Source organism: Geotrypetes seraphini, chromosome 14, assembly GCF_902459505.1.
Source record: "Geotrypetes seraphini chromosome 14, aGeoSer1.1, whole genome shotgun sequence".
NCBI lineage: Eukaryota > Metazoa > Chordata > Amphibia > Gymnophiona > Dermophiidae > Geotrypetes > Geotrypetes seraphini.
The window spans coordinates 6,129,279-6,152,509 of NC_047097.1; the positions used below are offsets into that span (position 1 = coordinate 6,129,279).

The 23,231-nt window shown below is 41.9% G+C and overlaps 1 protein-coding gene across 5 annotated transcripts in view; it reads right to left on the bottom strand.

Annotated features, from left to right (window-relative positions):
- AP3B2 (adaptor related protein complex 3 subunit beta 2) overlaps window positions 1-23,231 on the bottom strand; it is a 166,248-nt gene that overhangs the window by 16,999 nt on the left and 126,018 nt on the right. For all 5 annotated transcript variants that reach the window (XM_033921002.1, XM_033921001.1, XM_033921000.1 and 2 more), the window contains 4 exons: window positions 22,735-22,906; window positions 16,580-16,655; window positions 6,937-7,043; window positions 2,351-2,582 (listed from right to left, as the gene is read on the bottom strand). In XM_033921002.1, the coding sequence (XP_033776893.1) occupies window positions 2,351-2,582; window positions 6,937-7,043; window positions 16,580-16,655; window positions 22,735-22,906 (587 nt within the window). The remainder of the gene's footprint in view (window positions 1-2,350; window positions 2,583-6,936; window positions 7,044-16,579; window positions 16,656-22,734; window positions 22,907-23,231) is intronic.

Here is a 23,231-nt window from a genome sequence, read left to right on the forward strand (position 1 = left end):
TTCTGCATTCTTATTCTCCTCCATGTCTAGCCATCTTCTCTCTGTGTCCATACACCATCCCCATGCAGATGCAGCATTCCCCTTTTTGTCCTAGTTCTTATGCTCCCATCCATGCCCACCATCTCTCCTCTTTTTGTATATCTCCCTGTGTCCAACTTCTCCCCTCTCTAACACCAATGTGTCTCTCACACTCTTTTTCCTCCCTCTCTACATTATGTTCAATATTTCACTCACTCTTCCTTCATCTCCTTGGTTCAGCTTTTCTCTTTCCTTCTCTCTCTTCCTCCCTGCAGGTCCTGCACCTATCCCCCTTCCCTCTAGCCCCCTTCCCACGGGTCCAACAGCTCTATTCCCTACCTTCAATGCACAGGTGTTGGTCTGGCACCTCACTCTTCCCTCCAGCTCCACTTCACCCACCACATGGGCCCGGCACGTGTTTCCCTTCCCCTCAATCCCCAGACTAGATCCAGCAACTGTCTCCTTTCCCTTCAGCTCCTGCCAGTCCACATCCAGCAGCCCAAGCAACTTCCTCCCCCCTTTGTGGGTGCAGCAGCAGCACCCCTAGTGAGTCTAGCAGTCCCCGTCCCTCCATCCCTATTGCCGGTGCAACAGCCCCCACCCTCGCACCCTTCCCCCCTCCTGATGACGGATGGCAAAAAAAATTCCCCCCCCCAAAAAAAACCCCTGCAAGTGACTCCTGGGTCGGCCCCTTTGTACCTCCCGGGGCGGGCATACCAGCCTGGAACGGAAACTTCCTGCACGCATGAGGCGGGGCTACTTAGACCGGAACCTTCTTGCCACCGAGTCCCTCTTTCCAATGTAACTTTGGCCAGAAGTTACATTGGAAGGAGGGACTCGGAGGCAAGAAGTACCCCATGGCACCCCTGAACCCCCGACTCGATCGGGGCAAGAGGGAGCCCAAGCCCTCTTGCCCTGCGGCACCCCCGAACCCCCGACACGATCAGGGCAAGAGGGAGCCCAAGCCCTTCGCCCTGCAGCATCGCCCTACACGATCATGTCATGGGTTCAGAAGCAGCTTGCAAAAGTTACGTTTGTATTTCTTTAACTTTTTTATTATTTCGCATAAAAGGATGGGATTTGGATTGTTGCATTGCAAATTGTTTGATCTAAGAGAATTTATTAAAAATCCATTATTCCAGTGACTTTAGTCATCTTTTCCTATCTTTTCCCTATGCCATCTCAATGTTCAGCTTTTCACACGCTTTCAGAGTGGATAACTAGTACACTATTTTCCAATTATGGCATTCTTGAATTTCATTAGCCCCCTTTTCAGTGCAGCAACTTGAGCGCCCCAAATGAAAAAGAAGGGTTTCTGATTAGTCCACTGAGCAATTACACAGTGGCAGAAAGTCAAATAAAAAGCAGTTAGGAGGCCTTGATTTCATACAAAACCAAATTGCTTTGGATTGGGCCAAGATTAAAAAACCTCCCTTCCTCTGTCACATTGAAAACAGGTATCTCACAACATTCAGATTTTTCATCTAGAGTCCTGGATGTCATCTTGGACTCATCACTTACATTTCATAAACAGATAAATTCCTTGACAAAAAAGTGTATTTTTTAGTCTGCGCATGTTGAGGAAGGTCAGGTCACTATTCCTTCAAGAACATTTCTCAGTGTTGGTACAATCCACTGTGCTTCCTCAGCTAGATTATTGTAACTCAGTTTATCTGGACATTAAGCAGATCAGTCTAAAACGACTTCAGTTAATACAGAATACTGCAGCTAAGCTCATTTTTGGGAAACAAAAGTATGATCATGTTTCCCCTTTGTTCATAAAGCTTCACTGGCTCCCAGTTCGCTTTAGGATCCAGTTTACATGTGTATGCATAATCTTCAAGCTTCTCTATTTGATCCTTTTGCCCCCTTATGTTGGAATACCCTTAGACTTTGCCATTTGAAAAACACATAAAGATATAAGGGAATTAAATCTGCCGGAAAGCTCAGTTGATCTTTTGTTTTCAAGTTTGTAGAGATCTAGAATGAACTTCCTGACTCCATTAGGCTTTTGGGCCAGCTGCAATTATTTTGTAAATTCCTGAAAACTTTGTTGTTCTTGCAATTTTTAAATGGTTTAACTATAGTCTCAACGAAATGATAATATTATAGTTATTTTTCTTATGTACTTTAGTTTTTAATTAGTTCTTCCTTCTATGTTTTCTGCTATGTACTCTAGTCTTAATTATATGTGAACCGAGTCAAGCTCCACTGGGAGATGACCCGGTATATAAACCAAAGATTAGATTAGATTAAGTATTACTGTGAAGTGAGGGAAAGTGTGAGAGGCCTCCATTTTACTCCTCTTTACTTCGGTCGTGTGGGTGCTTACCAATTTCCTTGAACTCATGGATCCTCATCCCAGCCTGAAGCTTCGGCTCACTGATTCGTACATTTTTCACCTCCGAATCTGTGTTGTTGGAGAATTGAATCTGAACTGCGACCATGTGGGAGTCAGGAATGAAGGGTTGACGACTGAAGAAGTATTCCACAGAGAGGCCCTCACCTGTCATCCGGTGCAGTAATTCATATGTCTTCACAGTGCTAAATATAGGGCTGATTATCTGGAATCGAGAGTACAGACAGAGATGTGGGGTGGGAGACACAGAGAGAAGGGATAGATAAGGGAGTTTGGGTACAGGCAGAGGGAAGGTGAAAAAGAGACACAGGAAGAGAGGAGAGAAACTATTAGTGTGACTAAGGAGTTGCAACATACACAAATTCTTATAGTGTATATACCACAAAAGTGCTTATTTGTTAAAGTGCTTCCCTCGTGTCCTTCTCAATAGCAGACTATGGACTTTTCTTCCAGGAACTTGTCCAAACCTTTCTTAAACCCAGCTATGCTAACTACTGTTACCACATCCTGCAGGAATGAGTTCCAGAACTTAAAATATTCCTTGAGTGATAAATTATTTCCTCCCTATATGTCTCAAAAGTATTTTCCATGTAATTTCATTTTGAAAGGGTGAAAAATTGATTCACTCTTACCACCACTCAGGATTTTGTAGACCTCAGTCATACCCCCCCCCAGCTGCCTCTTTTCCAAGATATACTGTGTTATTTGATACACTACTGCTGTAAAGTCCATAAACTATGGAACCCAGTGGAATCCCAGACTCTGTTGTCATTCTATGTTCTCTAGGTCCTCAAACTCCAGCTGCATTTTATCTATTATGCCTACCCATCTCTTGAACACATTTAGCAAATCTGTATGCTTCTTTACTTCCTCCATCCTCTGCCCCATCTCTATCACTTCACATTAGAGCTTAGCAATCAGGTCAGAGATTTCTTTTTTTATGCAAGCCAGATCCCACCTCCACTCACAGAACCAGGCTCTCATTTTGCCCTGCAGACCCCACTCGGACTCACTATTCTGAGGGGAAGAGGCTCTGCTGTTCACTGAGGAACTTAGGTTGAAGCAGACATTGCCACCCTCTTTCTCTGCTCACTATGCAGAGTTCTGGCTCCTTTGAAAGAGAATTCCCCTAATTCCACCATCTTTTTCTGCATGGTCATCCTCTCCCTCCAGTGGTTTTCAAGGATTTAACAACTGCCTCAAACTGTCCAGGGATGACTGAAAATTTTCCTAGAAGAAAACCACATTTGTCATCCCCAACTTGAGGGGGTGACATCACTTCTTCCTCCTCACAGAATTAGTTTTAATGAACTATATTCCAAAATATGTGCACCTCAAGGATTTGTTGATAATTATTTTTCATAAAAAAAATAAAGTATCTCAACTAAATACACTATAAGAAGCGCTTTCTTGATCCAAGCTTTTTATCAATCTGGCCAACAGACATGAATGTTCCTTTTTTCAAATAACAGAACAAACAGTAAAATACGCTATTTATTTACTTGGATGTAGCTCATACATTTTTTCAATAATAGCTCAAGGTGAGTTAATTCAGGTACTGTAGGGATTTACTGTCCCTGGCAAAGTCCACAATCTAATTTTGTACATGAGGCACTGAAAGGTTGAGAAGATTACAAGGAGCAGTAATGGGATTTGAATCAGGCTTTACTAGTTGATAGCTCTCTCTTTTTTTTTTTATAGTATAGGATATACTTCAACAAACATTATTTTATTTTAGATTGCTATGTGCAACCTTATGTTTTTAATCCAACTAACTGCACTTCATTCATAAATTTTGCTCAACAATCATTCAACAATAACCATATATCGAACTTGTTCCTTTTTCGAGATGTCCCAAAGATTGACAGCTAGATCCTCAGATGCACCACTCCACGTTCATTACATTACATTACATTACATTAGGGATTTCTATTCCGCCTGTGCCTTGCGGTTCTAGGCGGATTACAATATAGAAAATATCTGGGACATTCCAGTAGAGTTACATTTCAGGATAAGAGTAAGTTACAGGAACAGTAATGAGTTATGATACTACAATTTCACAGAAGATAATACTTGTTACAGAAGATAATACATATAACGGAAGATAAAGCTTAATGTGCATTGTCTTCACCGGATCCAATTTTATAAATACATTTAATACTCCATGTTTAACTTTATAATATAAATATATAGGCAAAAGGAAGTCCCTAAGAGAAAGAGAGACCACGAACTAAAAGATAAGTTAAAATTTAAAAATTTAATCTATATATTTATAAAGTTAAACTTGGAGTATTAAATGCATTTATAAAATTGGATCCAGTGAAGACAATGCACATTAAGCTTAACGTTTTGAAATTGAATTGAACGTGGAGTGGTGCATCTGAGGATCTAGCTGTCAATCTTTGGGACCTTATGTTTTTAAACATATGAAGTGTTCAGTACCATTCCAACTGCATGCGAGCCGCTGCTAGTTGCTAATGGGGACCATCATGACACTTCCAAGTCCCCTTACCCTTACATAAGCAGTGAGTATAACATTTGACCAGGGTAATGCACTTATCTGCTTAGTAGCAGGCACAACAGCACCCCAGCCAAACTTCTTAGATCTTGTATAATTTTTCAGCAGCTCTGCAGGTGGACAAATCTGTGTGAAGCACCCTCTGTTATTTGTGCGATAAATTTGCTGCTTTGATAGCCTGACTGTTGCTAGCCTGGTGATAATCACTAGGCCAGGGGTGCCCAATACGTCGATCGCGATTAACCAGTAGATTGGGATGGCAACGCGAGTTGATCGCGGAGCCCATCCCGGGCTCCGTGATAGACTCGTGTTGCCGTCCCGATCTACCGGGCCGATCAGCCTTCCTCTCCCAGATGTCCCCCACTATTCTCCCTCCAGAAGCGTTGGACCAACCAGCATTCTGCTCCCCGACGTCAATTCTGACGTCGGAGAGGAAGTTCTGGGCCAGCCAATTGCTGCCTGGCTAGCCCGAAACTCCTCTCCGACATCAGAATTGACGTCAGAGAGCGGAATGCTGGTCAGCGCAACGTTTCTACAGGGAGAGCTTGGGGCGGTGGTGGCTTGGGGGCCTTTTCCCCGATGGCGGTGACGGTAAACTTAGTGGCTTGGAGGAGGGCAGGGAGAAAGAAAGAAAGGGGGCAGGCAGGGAGATAGAAAGAAGAGGAGGGGCAAGGAGACAAAGAAAGAAGGAAAACAGAAAGAAAGGGGGAACAGGGAGTCAGAAAGAAAGGGGGCATGGAGAGAGAGAGAGAAAGAAAGGGAGGCAGGGAGACAGAAAGAAAGAAGGGGGCAGGGAGAAAGAAAGAAAAAGTTGGGGGAGAGAATGAGGTCTGGAGGAGAGGAAGCATACAGGAGGCTGAAAGAAGGGAAGAAATATTGGATACACAGTCAGAAGAAGAAAGTGCAACCAGAGACTCATGAAATCACCAGACAACAAAGGTAGGAAAAATGATTTTATTTTCAATTTAGTGATCAAAATGTGTCCGTTTTGAGAATTTATATCTGCTGTCTATATTTTGCACTATGGCTCCCTTTTACTAAACCGCAATAGCGGTTTTTAGTACAGGGAGCCTATAAGCGTTGATAGCAGTGTGGGGCATTCAATGCAGCTCCCTGCGCTAAAAACTGCTATCGCGGTTTAGTAAAATGGGAGGGGGTATATTTGTCTATTTTTGTATGGTTGTTACTGAGGTGACATTGTATAGAGTCATCTGCCTTGACCTCTTTGAAAAAACCCCGGAATATAAATGATAATTAACATTTTCTCTGCGTACAGTGTGCTTTGTGTTTTAAAAAAAAATTTTTTATTTTTGGTAGATCATTTTGTCTTGGTCATTTTAAAAGTAGCTCGCAAGCCCAAAAAAGTGTGGGCACCCCTGCACTAGGCTATTCCTCCACATCTTAATTTTCTAATTTATTTAACAGCAACTTATATTCAGTGGTATTAAATGGATCAAAAAAGCATATTTTGGAAAAGAGTGATCATCATTTCCTGATAAAGTCAGTCAAAAACAAAAAGAAACTGCAGAGAGGAATGTACAAGGTTCAGGAACGTTTATTGAAGTCAATAAAAAGTTGTTTTCCAAAGAATGGCTCTCATTTACATGAAGACCAGCCCCAACACGGTCCGTGATTTGGAGAAACACTCCTTCTTCAGGGGTCCTATTGAAAAATGAGTTTAAAAAAGAGAGATGTGGAATGTGATGCATTAAAAAAGAGATGATAAAATCGGCCACCACTACTCCCAAGACAGAAACAGGGAGAGCGATATCTCATCCAGGACTTCATTTCAACAACGTTCTCATTACAAGCCACTGACGCTCAGCCTGGCCTCACTGCTATAGCACCGAGAAGAGCTGAGGCAACAGACAATGCTCACAAATGAAATGGAGCTGCGTTCATGTGATACACCTACACATTAACCACTTTCTTTTTGATTGCATGGACTTACCAGATGGAAGGAACTTATGACGTTATCCAACACATGCTTTTTATAGGTTTGCAGGGATTTCTGAGATGGTAGGAAATAATTTGTACGTACTGAAGGAGTTAATGCAGTGTCAGTCAGGGACAGTCCTTCTAGGTCAGTCACCAGGCTGGCAGAGACAATGCTGCTGGGCGATACAGGCAGGGTAGTGGGAGTCGAAACTACGAAAGCAAAGCAAGTGAGTCAGTGGCATGCTCTATTCATTCACCTCTCCTCTTTCAAGCACTCTTCCACCACTATCTCCGCAACTCAGGTTCCCCTTGCGGAGGGCTGTAGGAGAAGTCTCTGCTGAGGCTGAAACCCCTCACTAATACTCTTGGGCCCAGCTGCTCCTTCTCTCCCTGCATGAGTACCATCGCATTGTTCAGCTGAAATTCAGCTTCCTCTGCATCAGTGTACTAAGTGAAGCAGTCTTGTTTTTGCCAAGTGAGTTAAAGCAAGAACATAAAAACAAAACCAAAAACTGTGGATACAGATGTTCTGGAGATAATTTATTAAACACTGACATAAAAACCATGAAAATTCAATTAAAAAAGTACAATGATAAAAAATACAGTGATAAAAATCCAACCGGACCCAACACTCCTTCCTCAGGGGTCCAATGGTTTGCAAACTCACATATAAAGAATTGGACTGAAAACAGTCTATTGTCTTTAAACATGTGAGCAAAGAACACCGCAGACAAGCTGAAGTAGCAAAAAAAATGCTAAGGCTTAGCATTTTTTTGCTACTTCAGCTTGTCTGTGGTGTTCTTTGCTCACATGTTTAAAGACTGTTTTCAGTCCAATTCTTTATATGTGAGTTTGCAAACCATTGGACCCCTGAGGAAAGAGTGTTGGGTCCAGTTGGATTTTTACCACTGTATTTTTTATCATTGTATTTTCATGTTTTTATATGTCAGTGTATAATAAATTACCTCCAGAACATCTGTATCTACAGTTTTTGTTTTCATCAGTGGATTGTTTTCACTGTGGATCATTGGGTCTCCCCATTTTTCTTTGTTGTAAATATAGACATAATTCAGATGACTGTGTAAACCACTCAAATCATTATTTTTGGGTAGATTTCTCATGCCAGTTCTGAGGGAATTAAAAGTTCCCTCCTACCACTGTCAAGCTAAGCAATTTGAGATGCTACTATACTGATCCTTAGCAAAACCCCATTTTGGCACCGTGTCTTTTCTTCCTAAACTGTGTGAAAATGTTAAAAGTGAAACAGGACAGATAAATAAGGAAACTAGGGACCCTAATGTGGTCCTTGCCTCCCCTTATTTATTATGGCTGGCTTTGAGCTAGCAGATTGCTGCTCTGTATGGGGGAAGAGCTGGGGGAAGGAGGTTTCAGGAAGGTTAAAGCTCTGTCCTTGAGCTATGAAATGACTCTGATTAAATTACAAATAAGCACATTTGTACAGTCTGCTGATAATTAGACATCTAGGCTTACAACCTCGCCTCTTTCATATTTTCTGCTTCCTCCTCTCTCCTTCTAATCTTCTTTCTCCCCCACCCCCTTAACTCCCTCTGCACATTGTAATTTTTCCTCTCCTACATGGGCACAGTTTTGACTTTTTATTTTTAGAGGTGGATGGTTTAACAACCTCTCTGCCTGCTCCACACTACCAGGCTCCACACTGGTGGTGGTGGTGGTGGGAGAGGTCAAACAGGACAGGAAGGCCTACATCTGCCCAAACTGAAGGAGACACATTTTGGGGTCCCCTCACATCATCTACTGTTCATAAAGGCCTTTGTATGCATGTTAAAATTATAAAAGGTTATGCCTTAAAAATATATGCAGTGACAAGGTACTTGTGTTATACCATGAGGGATCATGGCAGTTAGTTTCTGAAGTACACTGCAAGAGGTATGAGCGAGTGGGCTTTATTCCTGGATCCAATGCCCCCACTTGGACCACCAGAGATATCTGGTAGGCTCAGGAGAATGGGGTTGGGAGACTGTTCCAAGGCTGAGGTGGGGTTGTGTCTCATGGCTGGGGGCAAGGGTGGGAGTGGAAAGGATGAGGGAGAACTTTTAAGGGGTGGTAGGAGGATCAAAGGGGCTGTCAAAAACAAAACAAAAGATATGCAGGACCCAGCCAATATTTAGTTTCTGCCAGGACCCAAAAACCTAATCTAGCCAAGTTAGAACAGTTTTGAGCTGTCTTAATTTGGCCAGTTAGCTATACACATCCCTGCACTAACCACTGGCTCCTCCTCGGTGCTGCCCCTTATACCACCCCTGACTTGCACACTTTTAACATGGCTGGTTAGAGATAATATTCAGTGGCACTGCTTGGTTTAATCTGCTGAATACTGGCAGTTGGATGACTCACTGTGATTTAAGTGGGCCTGAGCCTCTCCTGATTGCTAAAATTACTCTGAATATCAGGCACGTTGTTTATTACATACATATGTACTTTACATATGTACATTTAAGCCTGTTCAGTAGCAGCTGTAAATGTCCATAGCTTTAATCCAGGCATGATTTCTGTCACTTTACTTCTAGTTTTGTTTTTAAAAAAATAAAAGTCTTTATATAATAAGCAAGAAATAGACAACCTGTTAAACTGTGTCAGGCTGACCAGGTTGTTGATCAGATTACACTGCCTGCCCTTATCAGTAGCTGTCTCAGACTGAGTTAAGATTCGTTTTTGGTAAACAGACTGAGACAGAAATGACAGCAATCTGCATAGCTACCCTGCGGTATCTTATCCAGGGGATGAGTCACATTTGTGCTCATGCCTGCATGACTCAAGTAAAACAGATATAAACAAAATTCAAATGAACTCCACCTTTGTTTCTGTCTGAGCTAAGATCCATAGCCACATCTTTGGTGTCTAAGATTTCTAAACGCTTCTGTAATAATGCACAGCCAAAATGAAACCATGCCACTTCATGGGAGACTAAGCTGGTATCCTGGTGTAGAATTTCATTCCCCAGCACTAAAGGGGATGAGAAGTATTGTAGAGATTGTGGATTCATTCCTGTGCATATTTGGATTTTCATGAGTAAAGCACTGTAGAATCTGCTTTGAAAGTTACCCTAACAATACAATCTTTATGGCCATTTCAGTACCATGGACAGATCAAACCCGGAACTAAAAGTCCTAAAATTGTAGATAGATATCAGCTGTCGTGGTCAATTTTTTTTAAAATACTGGTTGCAGCAGTCAAAAAATTCAGCACAATCAAGATAATTGCCAGCATAGAATATCGAGATAAGTTCTGGTGCCTACAGTACTACTTTATACGAGTAATGGCAACATTCAGACAGCCATCCGGATAATTTAGGACAGTGTTCTATCTAAATTACCTTTATAAGTTATCTAGACAAAAGCCTGAATATTGGATAAGTTCTGGGACTGCTATGGCTCCACCCATGCTCTGCCCTATCCAACTGTATACAGGGAAATTTTATTATTGGGTATTTCCTGTTAGGTACGCCAATGACTTGTGGTGAGTACCAATTCTATAACAGCTTAGAATACCGAGATAAAGAAGATTCTAAATATTTGACATAAAATAAGCAAGCAATAATGTTATAACATAGGCATTAACATTTGTATATCAATTATTGCTTAGGCGACAAAAATCCACCTAAGCACTATGCCCAAAATACAATAAAACCTTGGATTGCAAGTAACTTGGGGCTCCTTTTACGAAGCCGCGTTAGCAGTTTTAGCGCACGCAGCTATTTAGCGCACGCTAAACCCGCGCTACGCATCTAGAACTAACACCAGCTCAATGCTATTATGCGCGTTAAACCGCTATCGTGGCTTTGTAAAAGGAGCCCTTGATTTGCAAGTGTTTTGCATGACAAGCAAAAGAGTTAATTACATTTTAACTTGATATACAAGTAATGTCTTGCAATACAAGTACATACAGTATACACGCGTCACATCATCACAACTGAGCCGATGGTTCTTCTCTCTCTGATGCTTCAGGAGTGTAGCGACTCTTCTAAATGAGTGAGGTCTTGCAATACAAGTACGTATAGTATTTTGTATTAAAGTTTTTGGGTTGTGGAACGAATCATCTGAGTATCCATTATTTCTTATGGGGAAATTCGCTTTGATATACGAGTGCTTTGGATTACAAGCATGTTTCTGGAGCAAATTATGCTCGCAAACCAAGGTTTTACTTTGTATGCTTAATTTACACAGTGCACATTTGCAAGGGGAAGGCATACACTTGGGTGGAGCTTCTGAGGGACTCACACTTATGCATGGAACTTCTAGAATACTCAAAGTTACACATATATCTGTGGCATTTAATCACAAGCGGGTAGGAAACAGAGGGTGGAGTGAAGGGCCACTACTCGGACTGGAGGAGGGTCACGAGTGGTGTCCCGCAGGGCTCGGTGCTTGGGCCGTTGCTATTTAATATATTCATAAATGATCTAGAAACAGGGACGAAGAGTGAGATAATAAAATTTGCGGACGACACCAAACTATTTAGTGGAGCTCGGACTAAAGAGGACTGCGAAGAATTGCAAAGAGACTTGAACGAACTAGGGGAATGGGCAACGAGATGGCAGATGAAGTTCAACGTTGAGAAATGTAAAGTACTACATGTGGGAAGCAGAAACCCGAGGTGCAGCTATATGATGGGAGGGATATTATTGATAGGAGAGTACCCAAGAAAGGGACTTGGGGGTAATGGTGGACATGACAATGAAGCCGACAGCACAGTGCGCAGCGGCCGCTAAGAAGGCAAATAGAATGCTAGGCATAATCAAGAAGGGTATTACAACCAGAACGAAAGAAGTTATTCTGCTGTTGTATCGGGCGATGGTGCGTCCGCATCTGGAGTACTGCGTCCAATATTGGTCGCCGTACGTTAAGAAAGATATGGCGTTACTCGAGAGGGTTCAGAGAACAGCGACAGGTCTGATAAAAGGGATAGAAAACCTTTCATATGCTGAGAGATTAGAAAAACTGGGACTCTTTTCCCTGGGGAAGAGGAGACTTAGAGGGGATATGATAGAGACTTACAAGATCATGAAAGGCATAGAGAGAGTAGAGAGGGACAGATTTTTCAAACTTTCGAATAATAAAAGAACAAGAGGGCATTTGGAAAAGTTGAAAGGGGACAGATTCAAAACGAATGCTAGGAAGTTCTTCTTTACCCAACGTGTGGTGGACACCTGGAATGCGCTTCCAGAGGACGTAATAGAGCAGAGAACGGTACTGGGGTTCAGGAAAGGATTGGACAATTTCCTGCTGGAAAAGGGGAAAGAGGGGTATAGATAGAGGATTACAGTCCAGGTCCTGGACCTGTTGGGCCACCGCATGTGCGGACTGCTGGGCACGATGGACCTCTGGTCTGACCCAGCGGAGGCACTGCTTATGTTCTTATGATAGCTGGTGTAACTGCTCGTGCCTAAATACAGTATTAAGCATGTACACACTCTGTTATGCTAGTATTTTGTAAAGGAAAGTAGGTGCTTATTTTCCTTTGTATAATAGGCTCCTACCAGGCCTCTGCTATAGAATTGCCTTCCACACACCTTTGCATTTATAGGAAGAACTAAAAACAGAAAAAAGCAAGGTACTGTATAACAATTTTTGAGCTTGGTATCTTACTTGTATATTATTTGCATCATTTTTTTTTGGCACTATTAGTTCTGCCTTTTCTCCTTTTCTTTCAGCTCAGCTGGAATCAGTATTGAAATCTTGATGCTATCAGTCTTCATTTACAATAAGCTGGGGGACTTTCTCCTGTTTAAACAGGCTGTCCATCTCCACTGGAAATTGCAACAATGGGGCTGTGCACCAGGACTTTGCCCAGAAACCTGTATCCTGGCCTCTAAATCCAACTTGCTGTTGTCCTAGTTGATAATCATTCATAAACTATCTCCTAGGCCAGGGCTACACAAATCGGACCACAGGTCAGTCAGGTTTTCAGAATATCCCTAATGAATATGCATTATTTTTATAAAACATGAAAAAGCTATTTATTTCTTTTAAAATTATTTATTACAAACTTTTTTATACATTCATATTATATATATCAATCACATAATAAAAAATGTTTTGATATCCCCAATCCTACACCTAATAACAAGCCCTCCCTCCCTGTCTCTCTCTAATTATAATTTCACCCTCAAGTGTCCATTTAGATATCCAATCGTCTTTAACTAGTTATACTACCATCATCCACAACTTTTCATGGCAACTTGTCACAGGTCACTCTGTTCATCAAATAAACTGTAATTCTTCATATTTCTCACGCTGAAAGATAGTTAACTAATCAGCCGCGCTCTGGAAGCAGTACCGATGCCGTTTTGCCTGCATTGGGAGGTGGCTGGCTCTTGTCCCGAGTTTGGGGAGCCCATTCCTGATGCCATTGATAGCACTGATATTAAAATGAAGTAAGAAAGAGGAGCCCTTGCCTGCCTAATAAAGACGCTTATGAGCGAAACACAGTCTTGTGTCGAGCGCGGCAAATTAGTGAACTATCTTTCAGCGTAAGAAATATGAAGAATTACAGTTTATTTGATGAACAGAGTGACCTGTGACAAATTGTCATGAAAAGTTGTGGATGATGGTGGTATAACTAGTTAAAGACGACTGAATATCTAAATGGACACTTGAGAGTGAATTTATAATTATAGAGAGACAGGGAGGGCTTCTTATTAGATGTAAGATTGGTGATATCAAAAAATGTTTGAATTATGTGACTGATATTTATAACATGAATGTATGAAAAAGGTTGTAATAAATAATTTTAAAATAAATACCGTATTTGCTGGCGTATAGGACGACTGGGCGTATAAGACGACCCCCCAACTTTTAGTTAAAAAATAGAGTTTTGTGTTATACTCGCCGTATAAGACGACCCCTTCTTCCTTCTCCACCCCTTTGTATTCCCCCATGTGCTTTCAGCGTTCTTCTCCCTCCTCTGTCTTCAAGTGCTTTCAGAGTCCTTCCCCCCCCCTTCTCTACCGCCCCGGTTGCAGCACAGCCAGCCAGGTCCCCTTACTTTTGTGGCACTTCCCCGACCGACCGACAACAGCCCGGGTCCGACAAACTTCCCTGCCCTTAACCGCGAATCTAAATTACCTTCTTACAGCTGCTGTAAGAAGGTAATTTAGATTCGCGGCTACAGGGCAGGGAGGATTGTCGGACCCGGGCTGTTATCGGTCGGTCGGGGAAGTGCCACAAAAGTAAGGGGACCTGGCCGGCTGTGCTGCAACCGGGGCGGGGCGGCCGCCCCTCTCTCTTGGTACTCTCTCTCTCCTTACCTGCCATGCCTGCAGCAGAGCCGAACGGAAGTCTTCCCGACGTCAGCGCTGACGTTGGAGGGAGGGAGGGCTTTGTTTAAGCCCTCCCTCCCCTCCGACGTCAGCGCTGACGTCGGGAAGACTTCCGTTCGGCTCTGTGCTGCAAGCAGAGAAGGTAGGGAGAAGAAGAGCCGCGCGACTGAGTACATCCAGCCCCGCAAGTAAGGGCATGTAAACAGTACCCGGCGTATAAGACGACCCCCGACTTTGGGGAGGATTTTAAGGTACTAAAAAGTCGTCTTATACGCCGGCAAATACGGTAAATAGCTTTTTCATGTTTTGTAGAAATATTGTATATTTCAAAGCTATTTTTAAGAAATTGAGAAGTCCTGTTGTATATTAGTATTTGTTACTAATGAATATGCATGCGAGATTTGCATGCCTGTCACTCCTATTATATGCAAACCAGTTTCATGCATATTCATTAAGGATATCCTGAAAACCCAACTGGCCTGTGAGCTCATTTGAGTAGCCCTACCCTAGGGGCTATGAATGCTACCCATGGAGTGCAGAAGACCTGATTGAGGAATCAAAACTTCTCTTTTTGTCATACCAATCTCATGGTGCCCCTGGAACAACCATTCCTTGATAAAGGTTCATATAATTAGACTGAAAACTGACCTGGGCCAAACATTTAAATTCCACTACCTGAAAAGCAAGTGACTACAGGGACAGTATCAGAACATGGAAAGCAAGCTAAGTCATTGGTGCCGATTTCCAGCTGTAGGCATTTAACCTAGTTGCCTACATTTAGAAAAGTGAAGAGCAGGCCTAAATATAAGACCTCAGTTTTAGGCACCTACATTTGCCAAATTTTCAGCCTAATGAGACCTAACTACGGTTAAAATTCTGACACGCTAGGGCTCAGCATTCCTTGAATAACATCAGTAAAGAATACAAATTCCGCAATGAATTGGTATATAAGGTAGAAATCTAGGTGTGCCAAAATCTACCTATTGAGAAAACTCTCAATTCATTTTAAAACACAACCGTTTCTCACTTTAAAAAAAAACATATTGTCTGTTTGACTCCTCCCACAAAATCCTGCTGTCTTTTTTTCCTCTTATTTGCCCTCAATCTATTAATGCTGAGTCCTAGTTGATTGTTTCATGGTTTCATGAAATGAATAAATACAGCTTGGGCTTCAGCAGATGTTTTCTCTATGCAGTAGCTTGGAATGCATAGCAGTGATTTTAATGTGTAAGCCTATGAGCTGTGTGACTCTGGTGTTCTGACCCCAAGAAAAGAGACATCAATTCCCAAAAAGAAGTATCAGAAAATACTGATGAATTCATCTTTTTTAAAATAAAAAGGCATGGCATACTTAACTGCAGCTACTTTATAAATGAAATGTTCTGGTTCCTTTCATCATTATAGACTACCGCAGCCATTTTGATACCGAATCTAAAAACCCAAGACATTCTTTAAAAAAATCACGCATTCAAATAAGATCAGCGGACAGCAGCAAAGATTTCCTATATTTGCATGTGTCCATCACTGATAGGCACATGCGCGGAAAAACGCTGTAAAAAAACACACTCTCCTGCTGCACTATTGGACGAATGGAGGGGAGAAGCAACGTTGACTTTTTTCAATCGCGCATAAAACATACCTTTCTCTCCAAAAATTACTATAATTCAGGTAAATCTTGTAGTTTGTTTTTAATGTAAAATTTAATCAAGACCCAAAGCCAGAAACCCACAAGACAAGGGTATCATACACGCGCTCAAGAAGAAACGCTGGCTTTTAACAAGCGCATATGAAAAAAGCCTTTTTCTCCAAAAACTCAAAAGAAGTATGATTTTACTACCCTCCAATAAAAATATATATATACACTTTTTTTTTTTCATTAGCCACAGTCAAAACACAAGTGCTGGCACTGTAACGGCACCCCTGGACCAGTCGCTGCTTTTTGCCGTCAAAAGCCAACGTCGTTCTTCGAAAATGCCTCAGCGATTTTTAAGAATCCACCGGAGGGCTCATTTCAATGTTAAAGAGTCCATTTGCATGCCATTGCTAGAGACTAGTAGAAACCTCGCTAAAGACAGAGATAATCTGTTTTGATAATCCGCTGCTAAAATGCATGCAGGCTAAACCGCCGAAAAACTGCTTAGCGACCGTGTTAAAATTTTGAGAATCTTGCTTTAAGTGAATTCCTAGAAGGATAAAAACTAATCTTATTTTCAAAATATCCTTAATGAATATGTGCAAGATACTTTTGCATGCAATGGAGGCAGTGTACGCTAATGTATTTTATTCATTAGCGATATCCTGAAAGCTTTACTGGTTTGCAACCCTCCAAGATTGTAATTTGATACCCTTGATCTAGATAAAACAGTGAAATCTTATACTACACTTTGTATATCCTGGAATCCATTTTCTAATTTCTCTTATCTAACAGTTCCATTGAGCTACTTACAATCATCCAGGTCCAGTAAGGAGATTTCCTTAGTGGATTTCTTCGCAGGTTTGGGGTCAGGTTTTGTGAGGGGAGGCTGAAAGACAAAAACATGAGTACTATAGTGGGTACACTACATATCAAACTGATTGACAGGAGAGATTAGATAATGATCAACCAATCATTGTTCACTTCTGGGCAGACCACACCCATGATGCCCCGTCTACATCATATCCACTACCCCACCCATGACTCTCCCCTAGGAATGATTGATGGTAGCCCCACCCACTGGCCGCATGAAAAGTAATACCCTCCCCCCCACCGTCTGCATCACCAGAAATGACCCCTGCCACTTTCTAATGATATCAATGGAAATGGAAATGCACTTTCTGATGACATCAGTGTATACAGGGATGTCTGACCCTGGAAATGTACTTTTCAGATGGAGTCAGTGAAAACAGGTTTTGTCTGACACTAGAAATGCAAGTGACTGCTACCAGAGTATACATGAACTTCAGTAATGCTGTTACTATATCTGAGGTACAATTTATAAGTTTTTATAATGATGTTACAATACCTGTGTTTCAGTAACGGTGTTGCAATACATGAGTAAATGATGTTACAGTACATGGTGAACAAGTACGAGGGAAACTTCTTCAACCCGAATTTGAAAACGGAAATTGTATGAGAAAATATATATACAACTGGTGTAAGCAACTGGTTAACATCTGAAAGACGTATTGATCATCAGGAGTTTCAGAAAAGCTTAAATGTTGTGATGCTGTTCAACTCCTTGCAACAAGGCCTCATAGAAACATAGAAAAATGACGGCAGATAAGGACCATAGCCCATCAAGTCTGCCCACTCAACTGACCCACCCCCCATAGTCTGTTCTCCTAGAGATCCCGCTCCTAATGACCCATCCTTAACTCCACCCTCTTAGGGACCTCACATGGGCATCCCATTTACTCTTAAAATCTGGCACGCTGGTGGCCTTGATTACCTGTACCGGAAGCTCGTTCCAATGATCAACCACTCTTTCAGTAAAGAAATACTTCCTGGTGTCGCCATGAAATTTCCCACCCCTGAGTTTGAGCAGATGCCCTCTTGTGGTTGATGGTCCCTTGAGAAGGAAAATATAGGAAAATATCTTCTTCCACCTCTATACGTCCGGTGCTATATTTAAACGTCTCGATCATGTCTCCCCTCTCTCTGCGTTCGAGAGAGTAGAGCCACAAATTGTTCAGCCTCTCTTCGTACGAGAGATCTTTTAGCCCCGAGACCATCCTGGTGGCCATACATTGAACTGATTCTGCTCTCAGTACATCTTTACGGTAATGTGGCCTCCAAAATTGCACACAGTATTCCAGATGTGGTCTCACCATGGTTCTGTATAATGGCATGATGCCTCATTCTGCACACTGAGTGTACTCCTTGCAACAAGCATGCAGCAGACTTTATCCTGACTATCTCAAGACATTGAATGCTTGAGTGTTTAGAATGCCACTGGTAGTTTATACCAAAGTGTACATGTTTAGCTATTAATGAACTATGTTAAATTTCTGTTATTTTCCACAATAAAGTGTAGATAATGAAGGTTCATTTAATAAAATGCTGCTAGAGTTTCTGCATAAAATGTCTTTTATCATTATTTTATGACAGGAGAATGTTTTCCTGTTCTTTTGTGGTTGTAACGAGAGGGCACCTACTAAAATTAGAAGGGAAAAGATTCCTTACAAACGTAAGGAAGTTCTTCTTCACCCAGAGAGTGGTAGAAATCTGGAATGCTCTTCCGGAGGCTGTTATAGGGGAAAGCACCCTCCAGGGATTCAAGACAAGGTTGGATAAGTTCCTACTGGAACAGAACATATGCAAGTAAGGCTAGACTCAAATAGTGCACTGGTCTTTGACCTAAGGGCCGCCGTGTGAGCGGAATGCTGGGCATGATGGACCACTGGTCTGACCCAGCAGCGGCAAATCTTATGTTCTTATGTAACACTGTATTAGTGAGGTTCTAGGAATCCTGATTCCACTTGTTAAAATAAGTATATTGTAGACTCTGTACTGTTATTTCTGTACTGATTTATTGTTCCTTTTCAATAAAACAGACTTGACATATAAAATATCTTTTTATCCATGCATTATTGATATAAATGTTACAGTTATAGTACCAATAAATTTGCTTCATTAAGCAAAAATAATAGCAAATTTTAAGAAAAATGGAGCTTTATGTAGTCAGTGGCTTTGAGGGACCCCAGGATAAGGTTTACAAAATTTTAAAAAATTATTTTCTGATGAAGCACAATCAAATTCATGGGAAAAACTGCAATTAACACAGTTTTATCCAACTTTAGGTTTTTCAGGACGACCCTAGCGAACATTTATGCTTGCGCCTAAGCGCTACTCTGTAAGGGCATGTATTAGTGAAACAGCACATAAATGCAAGGGGGACATTCACATGGACGTACCATAGGAAGGGCATGGACAAGGCTGACGATCGGAACAGAGGAGTAGCCTAATGGTAGGGTAATGACCTGAGAACCAGAACTGGGTTTGATGCCTGCTACAGCTCTTCTGATTCTGAGCAAGTCACTTACCCTCCATTGCCCCAGCTACAAAATAAATATCTGCTTATAATATGTAATCCACTTTGATTGTAACCACAGAAAGGTGGTATATCAAATCCCAACCCCTTTTATATGGGCAATATAGAATACAGTAACTTGCTAAATCTGGGTGCTTGCAGTCACGCCAGGTTCATGACTGTGGGCGCCTAAATGTTAAATGTATCAATACTGGCTTACACTTGTATCCCATAATGCAATTCAGGTGCTCAGATGCTATTGTAGAATAGGCTCTCATTGTGTGGCACTGAGGCACCTAAAAAGAAATGTCATGTTATAGAGTTGCTTCCATGTGCTGCATGGTGTTTGCAAAGAACATTTAAGGGAAGCTTCAGACATGTAGGATCAGGTTTTGTGGTCTGATGAGACCAAAGTGGAACTCTTTGGTCTTAATGCAAAGTGATAAGTGAGGTATAAAACAAACACAGTACATCAACCTGCTAACACCAACCCTACAGTGAAGCATGCTGGTAGCACATTATGTTGTGGGGATGCTTTTTAGCAGTTGGAATAGGGAGGCTTTCGAAGATTGAAGGAAAGATGGAATAGTGCAAAGTACATGCAAACCCTGGAGCAAAACCTGTTCCAGACTGCCAAAGATCTGATGGGCCTGGGGAGAAGATTCACCTTTCAGCAGGACAGCGATTTAAACACAAAGCAACAATAGAGCGACTCAGCAAGAAATGTGGTCCAGTCAATGCCCAGACCTGAATACAACAGAAGATCTGCTGCAGGATTTGAAGACTGCTGTCACAGATTATATCCAGCCAACCCTAAAGAGCCTCAGCTATTCCACCAAAGAGAGTGGACAAAAACTGTACCATTCTTCTATGCAAGGCTGTACCATCCCAAATGACTCAAGGCTGTTATTGCTGCAAAAGAGGTTTCTAAATCTAAATCTAAACCTTAGGTTTGTATACTACATCATCTCTACATTCGTAAAGCTCGACACGGTTAACAAGAGTTAGGGTAGAAAGGAACTCCAGTGGAGGGAAGAGGCAAAATGAAGAGAAAATTTAGAAGACTAGAATAACCAGAGAGGGAGGAGGAGTTACATTTTTGAGAATAACCAGGTTTTCAGATGTTTACGGAAGAGTTGGAGGGAGCTCAGATTCCTAAGAGGGGAGGTAAGGTTGTTCCAGAGCTGAGTAATTCTGAAAGGGAGGGAAGAACCTAGTTTTCCTACAAGTGAAACGCCTTTTAGAGAGGGAAAGGAAAGTTTTAGTTTTTGGGTGGATCTGGCAGAATTGGGGTTAGAGGAGTTCCAAGAAAGAGGAATGAAGGGAGGGAGAATACCGTGTAGGATCTTGAAAGTGAGGCAGGCACATTTGAAGTAGACTCTGGAGATAATTGGAAGCCAGTGGAGCTTGGATAAAAGCGGTGCGACATGGTCGAATTTGCTTTTTGCGAAGATAAGCTTAGCAGCGGTATTCTGAATCCGCTGGAGTCTTTGAAGGTTTTTCTTTGTTAGGCTAAGGTAGATAGAGTTGCAATAGTCCAGTCTGGAAAGGATGGTAGATTGGACAAGGACGGCAAAGTGTTTTTGGTGGAAACAGGATCAGCATGTGAAGGCTGAAGAAACATTTTTTTACTAGGGAGTTGAGGTGGTCGTTGAAGGAAAGTGTAGAGTCAATGATGACTCCCAGAACTTTACTAGAATATTCAAGATGCAGAGTGGGGCCAGAGGACAGTGGGATGGAGGTGGGCAGTTGGTCCAATTTTGGGCCGAGCCAGAGAAGTTTTGTTTTAGATTCGTTCAGTTTCATCTGCACAATGTGGGCCCAGGATTGAAGGTTCGATATAATGAGGATATGTTCGCCGAGAGATTGGTGAGGTTCCGGTCGGTCTCGAGGAGGATAAAGATGTCGTCTGCGTAAGTGTAGAGTGTTTCAAGGGGGGAGAGATGGAGGAGTTTAAGGGAGGACATATAAATGTTGAAGAGGATAGGAGAGAGAGGTGAGCCTTGCGGGACTCCACAGATCGGGTTCCAGGGAGAGGAAGAAGTGCCCTTCATGTTGACTATGTAGGAGCGGGAGTGTAAGAACTTCGAGAACTAGTCAAGTACTGTGGAGTTTATGCCTATCTCGGTGAGTTGGTAAATTAGAATATCATGATGGACAACATCAAAAGCTGCAGAGAGGTCGAATTGAAGAAGGACAGCGAACTTGTTGCGAGAATGGAGATATTGAACTTTTGAGATTAAGGAGGTCAGAAGGGATTCGGTGCTGAAATTGGGATGGAAGCCGTATTGGTAGGGTTGAAGAATGGTGAATTTCTCAAGGTAGGAAGATAGTTGAGTGGATATGATGGACTCTAGCATCTTGGTAAGAAGGAGAATGTTAGCTATTGGACGGTAGCTGGATGGTGTAGAGGAGTCAAGCTCAGGTTTTTTCAGTAGTGGGGTTAAGGAAATATGGCCCATTTCTGGGAAGAAGAGACCCGAATGGAGGGCGGAGTTTATGAGAATGGTAAAAGATGAGATGGCCTGAGGGGGAGTGTTCTCGTAGAGGTAGGAGGGGAAAGGATCCAAGGTACAGTTGCAGGATTTCAATTTGAGACAGAGATTATAGACCAGGGATTCGGAAACAAGTTCGAAGGAAGACCAGGGTCTGTCTGCTGGGATAGGGTTGGGGGTCAATTGGAATCAGAGATTTGTGGGAGATTGCAGTTGGGAAGGAGCGCCTCAAGGTGGAGACCTTGTCGTTGAAGAACTTTGCTAGAGAATCGGCTGAGGGGGAGGAGGGAAGTATGGAGTCATTTTTGGAGATTATTTGGAGATTTTGTCACCGTAGAAGTTTTTCCTTGCTTTTTTTTAGAACAGTATTATAGATTTCCACCAAGTATAAAGTCGGGTGAAGATTATGCAAGTAAGATATTTTGGTTTCTTATCTTTACCTGCTTGTTGAATATTTCTGCACTTGTCTTCAAATGTTGAAAGTGTAAAGTATGTTATGCAGATCAGTGAAGCAAACTCTTTAATGAATTTTGAATCATATTTTGTAGACAATGAAATGTGCAAGACTGAAGATTTTTTCAAGGCACTGTATGTCTTAATATTGCTGCCTCGTTTGCACCCTGGAATATGCTGCACATATGGAGAAAAAATTTGAAAGTGATTTACTTGGGTATATTGGCTTGTCTGAAAATTGCCTTAACTTAGGGCTCCTTTATTTAATGGCAGTAAAGGTTTTTACCGTGGGCTGGCAAGGTAGATGCTCCGACACTCACAGAAATTCTAAGAGTGTTGGAGCATTTAACTCACTGACCTGCGGTAGAAACCTCTACCAGCTAAAAAGATATTTTGGGGTTCCACAGTGTAAGTAGTGTGAGGAGGTGTTTCTGAGGAAAGAGACATGTTTAGGATAGGCTCTGAAAACATATCACATAAAATGGATTTTTCCATTTACATGTGCTTCTTTTCAGCAAGTGTCTACCTGCAGATAAAGCAAGTTCAGAGCAGGCTGTGTTGCTTCAGTGCTTTCTAACATCATTGCATCTAAATGCCACCTGGCTTAGTGGCCCCACCATTCCCTTTACTCTTCCTTATCTCACCGTTTTCTTTTTCCTTGTCTCAGACGCTGGCTCTTCTTCTTCAGATTCAGACTCAGATTCGGAGGAGCTACTCTCGGAGCTGCTGCCTTCTTCAGATGATGACTTGGAAATCACTTTCCCTTTGGGCTTCTTCTTTGTCAGCTTCTTCTCTTCATCTTCCTCACTCTGTTCACTGCCAGAATGAGAAGCCTCAGTTTAAAGCATTTTTACTCTTTGCTTTCTTCTTAATTTAACTTTGTTCACCTGATTTTTAAACAGAAATTAAACATTTGCACCTGAAGTAAATGTCTCATGTGATATAATAAGTTATCACACGCAGGCTTATGTAGCCAGAAATGCTTAGATTAGCTTTTAGCCCCCCCTCCCCCACCATGCCTTTACCCTCAGATTCTATATACTTTGACCACAGTTTTGCATGCAAATCTGTGCACATTGCCACAGTGCAACTTAATTAACAAACCAATTAGTGCTGATCAGGGCCGGATTTAGTTGAAAAG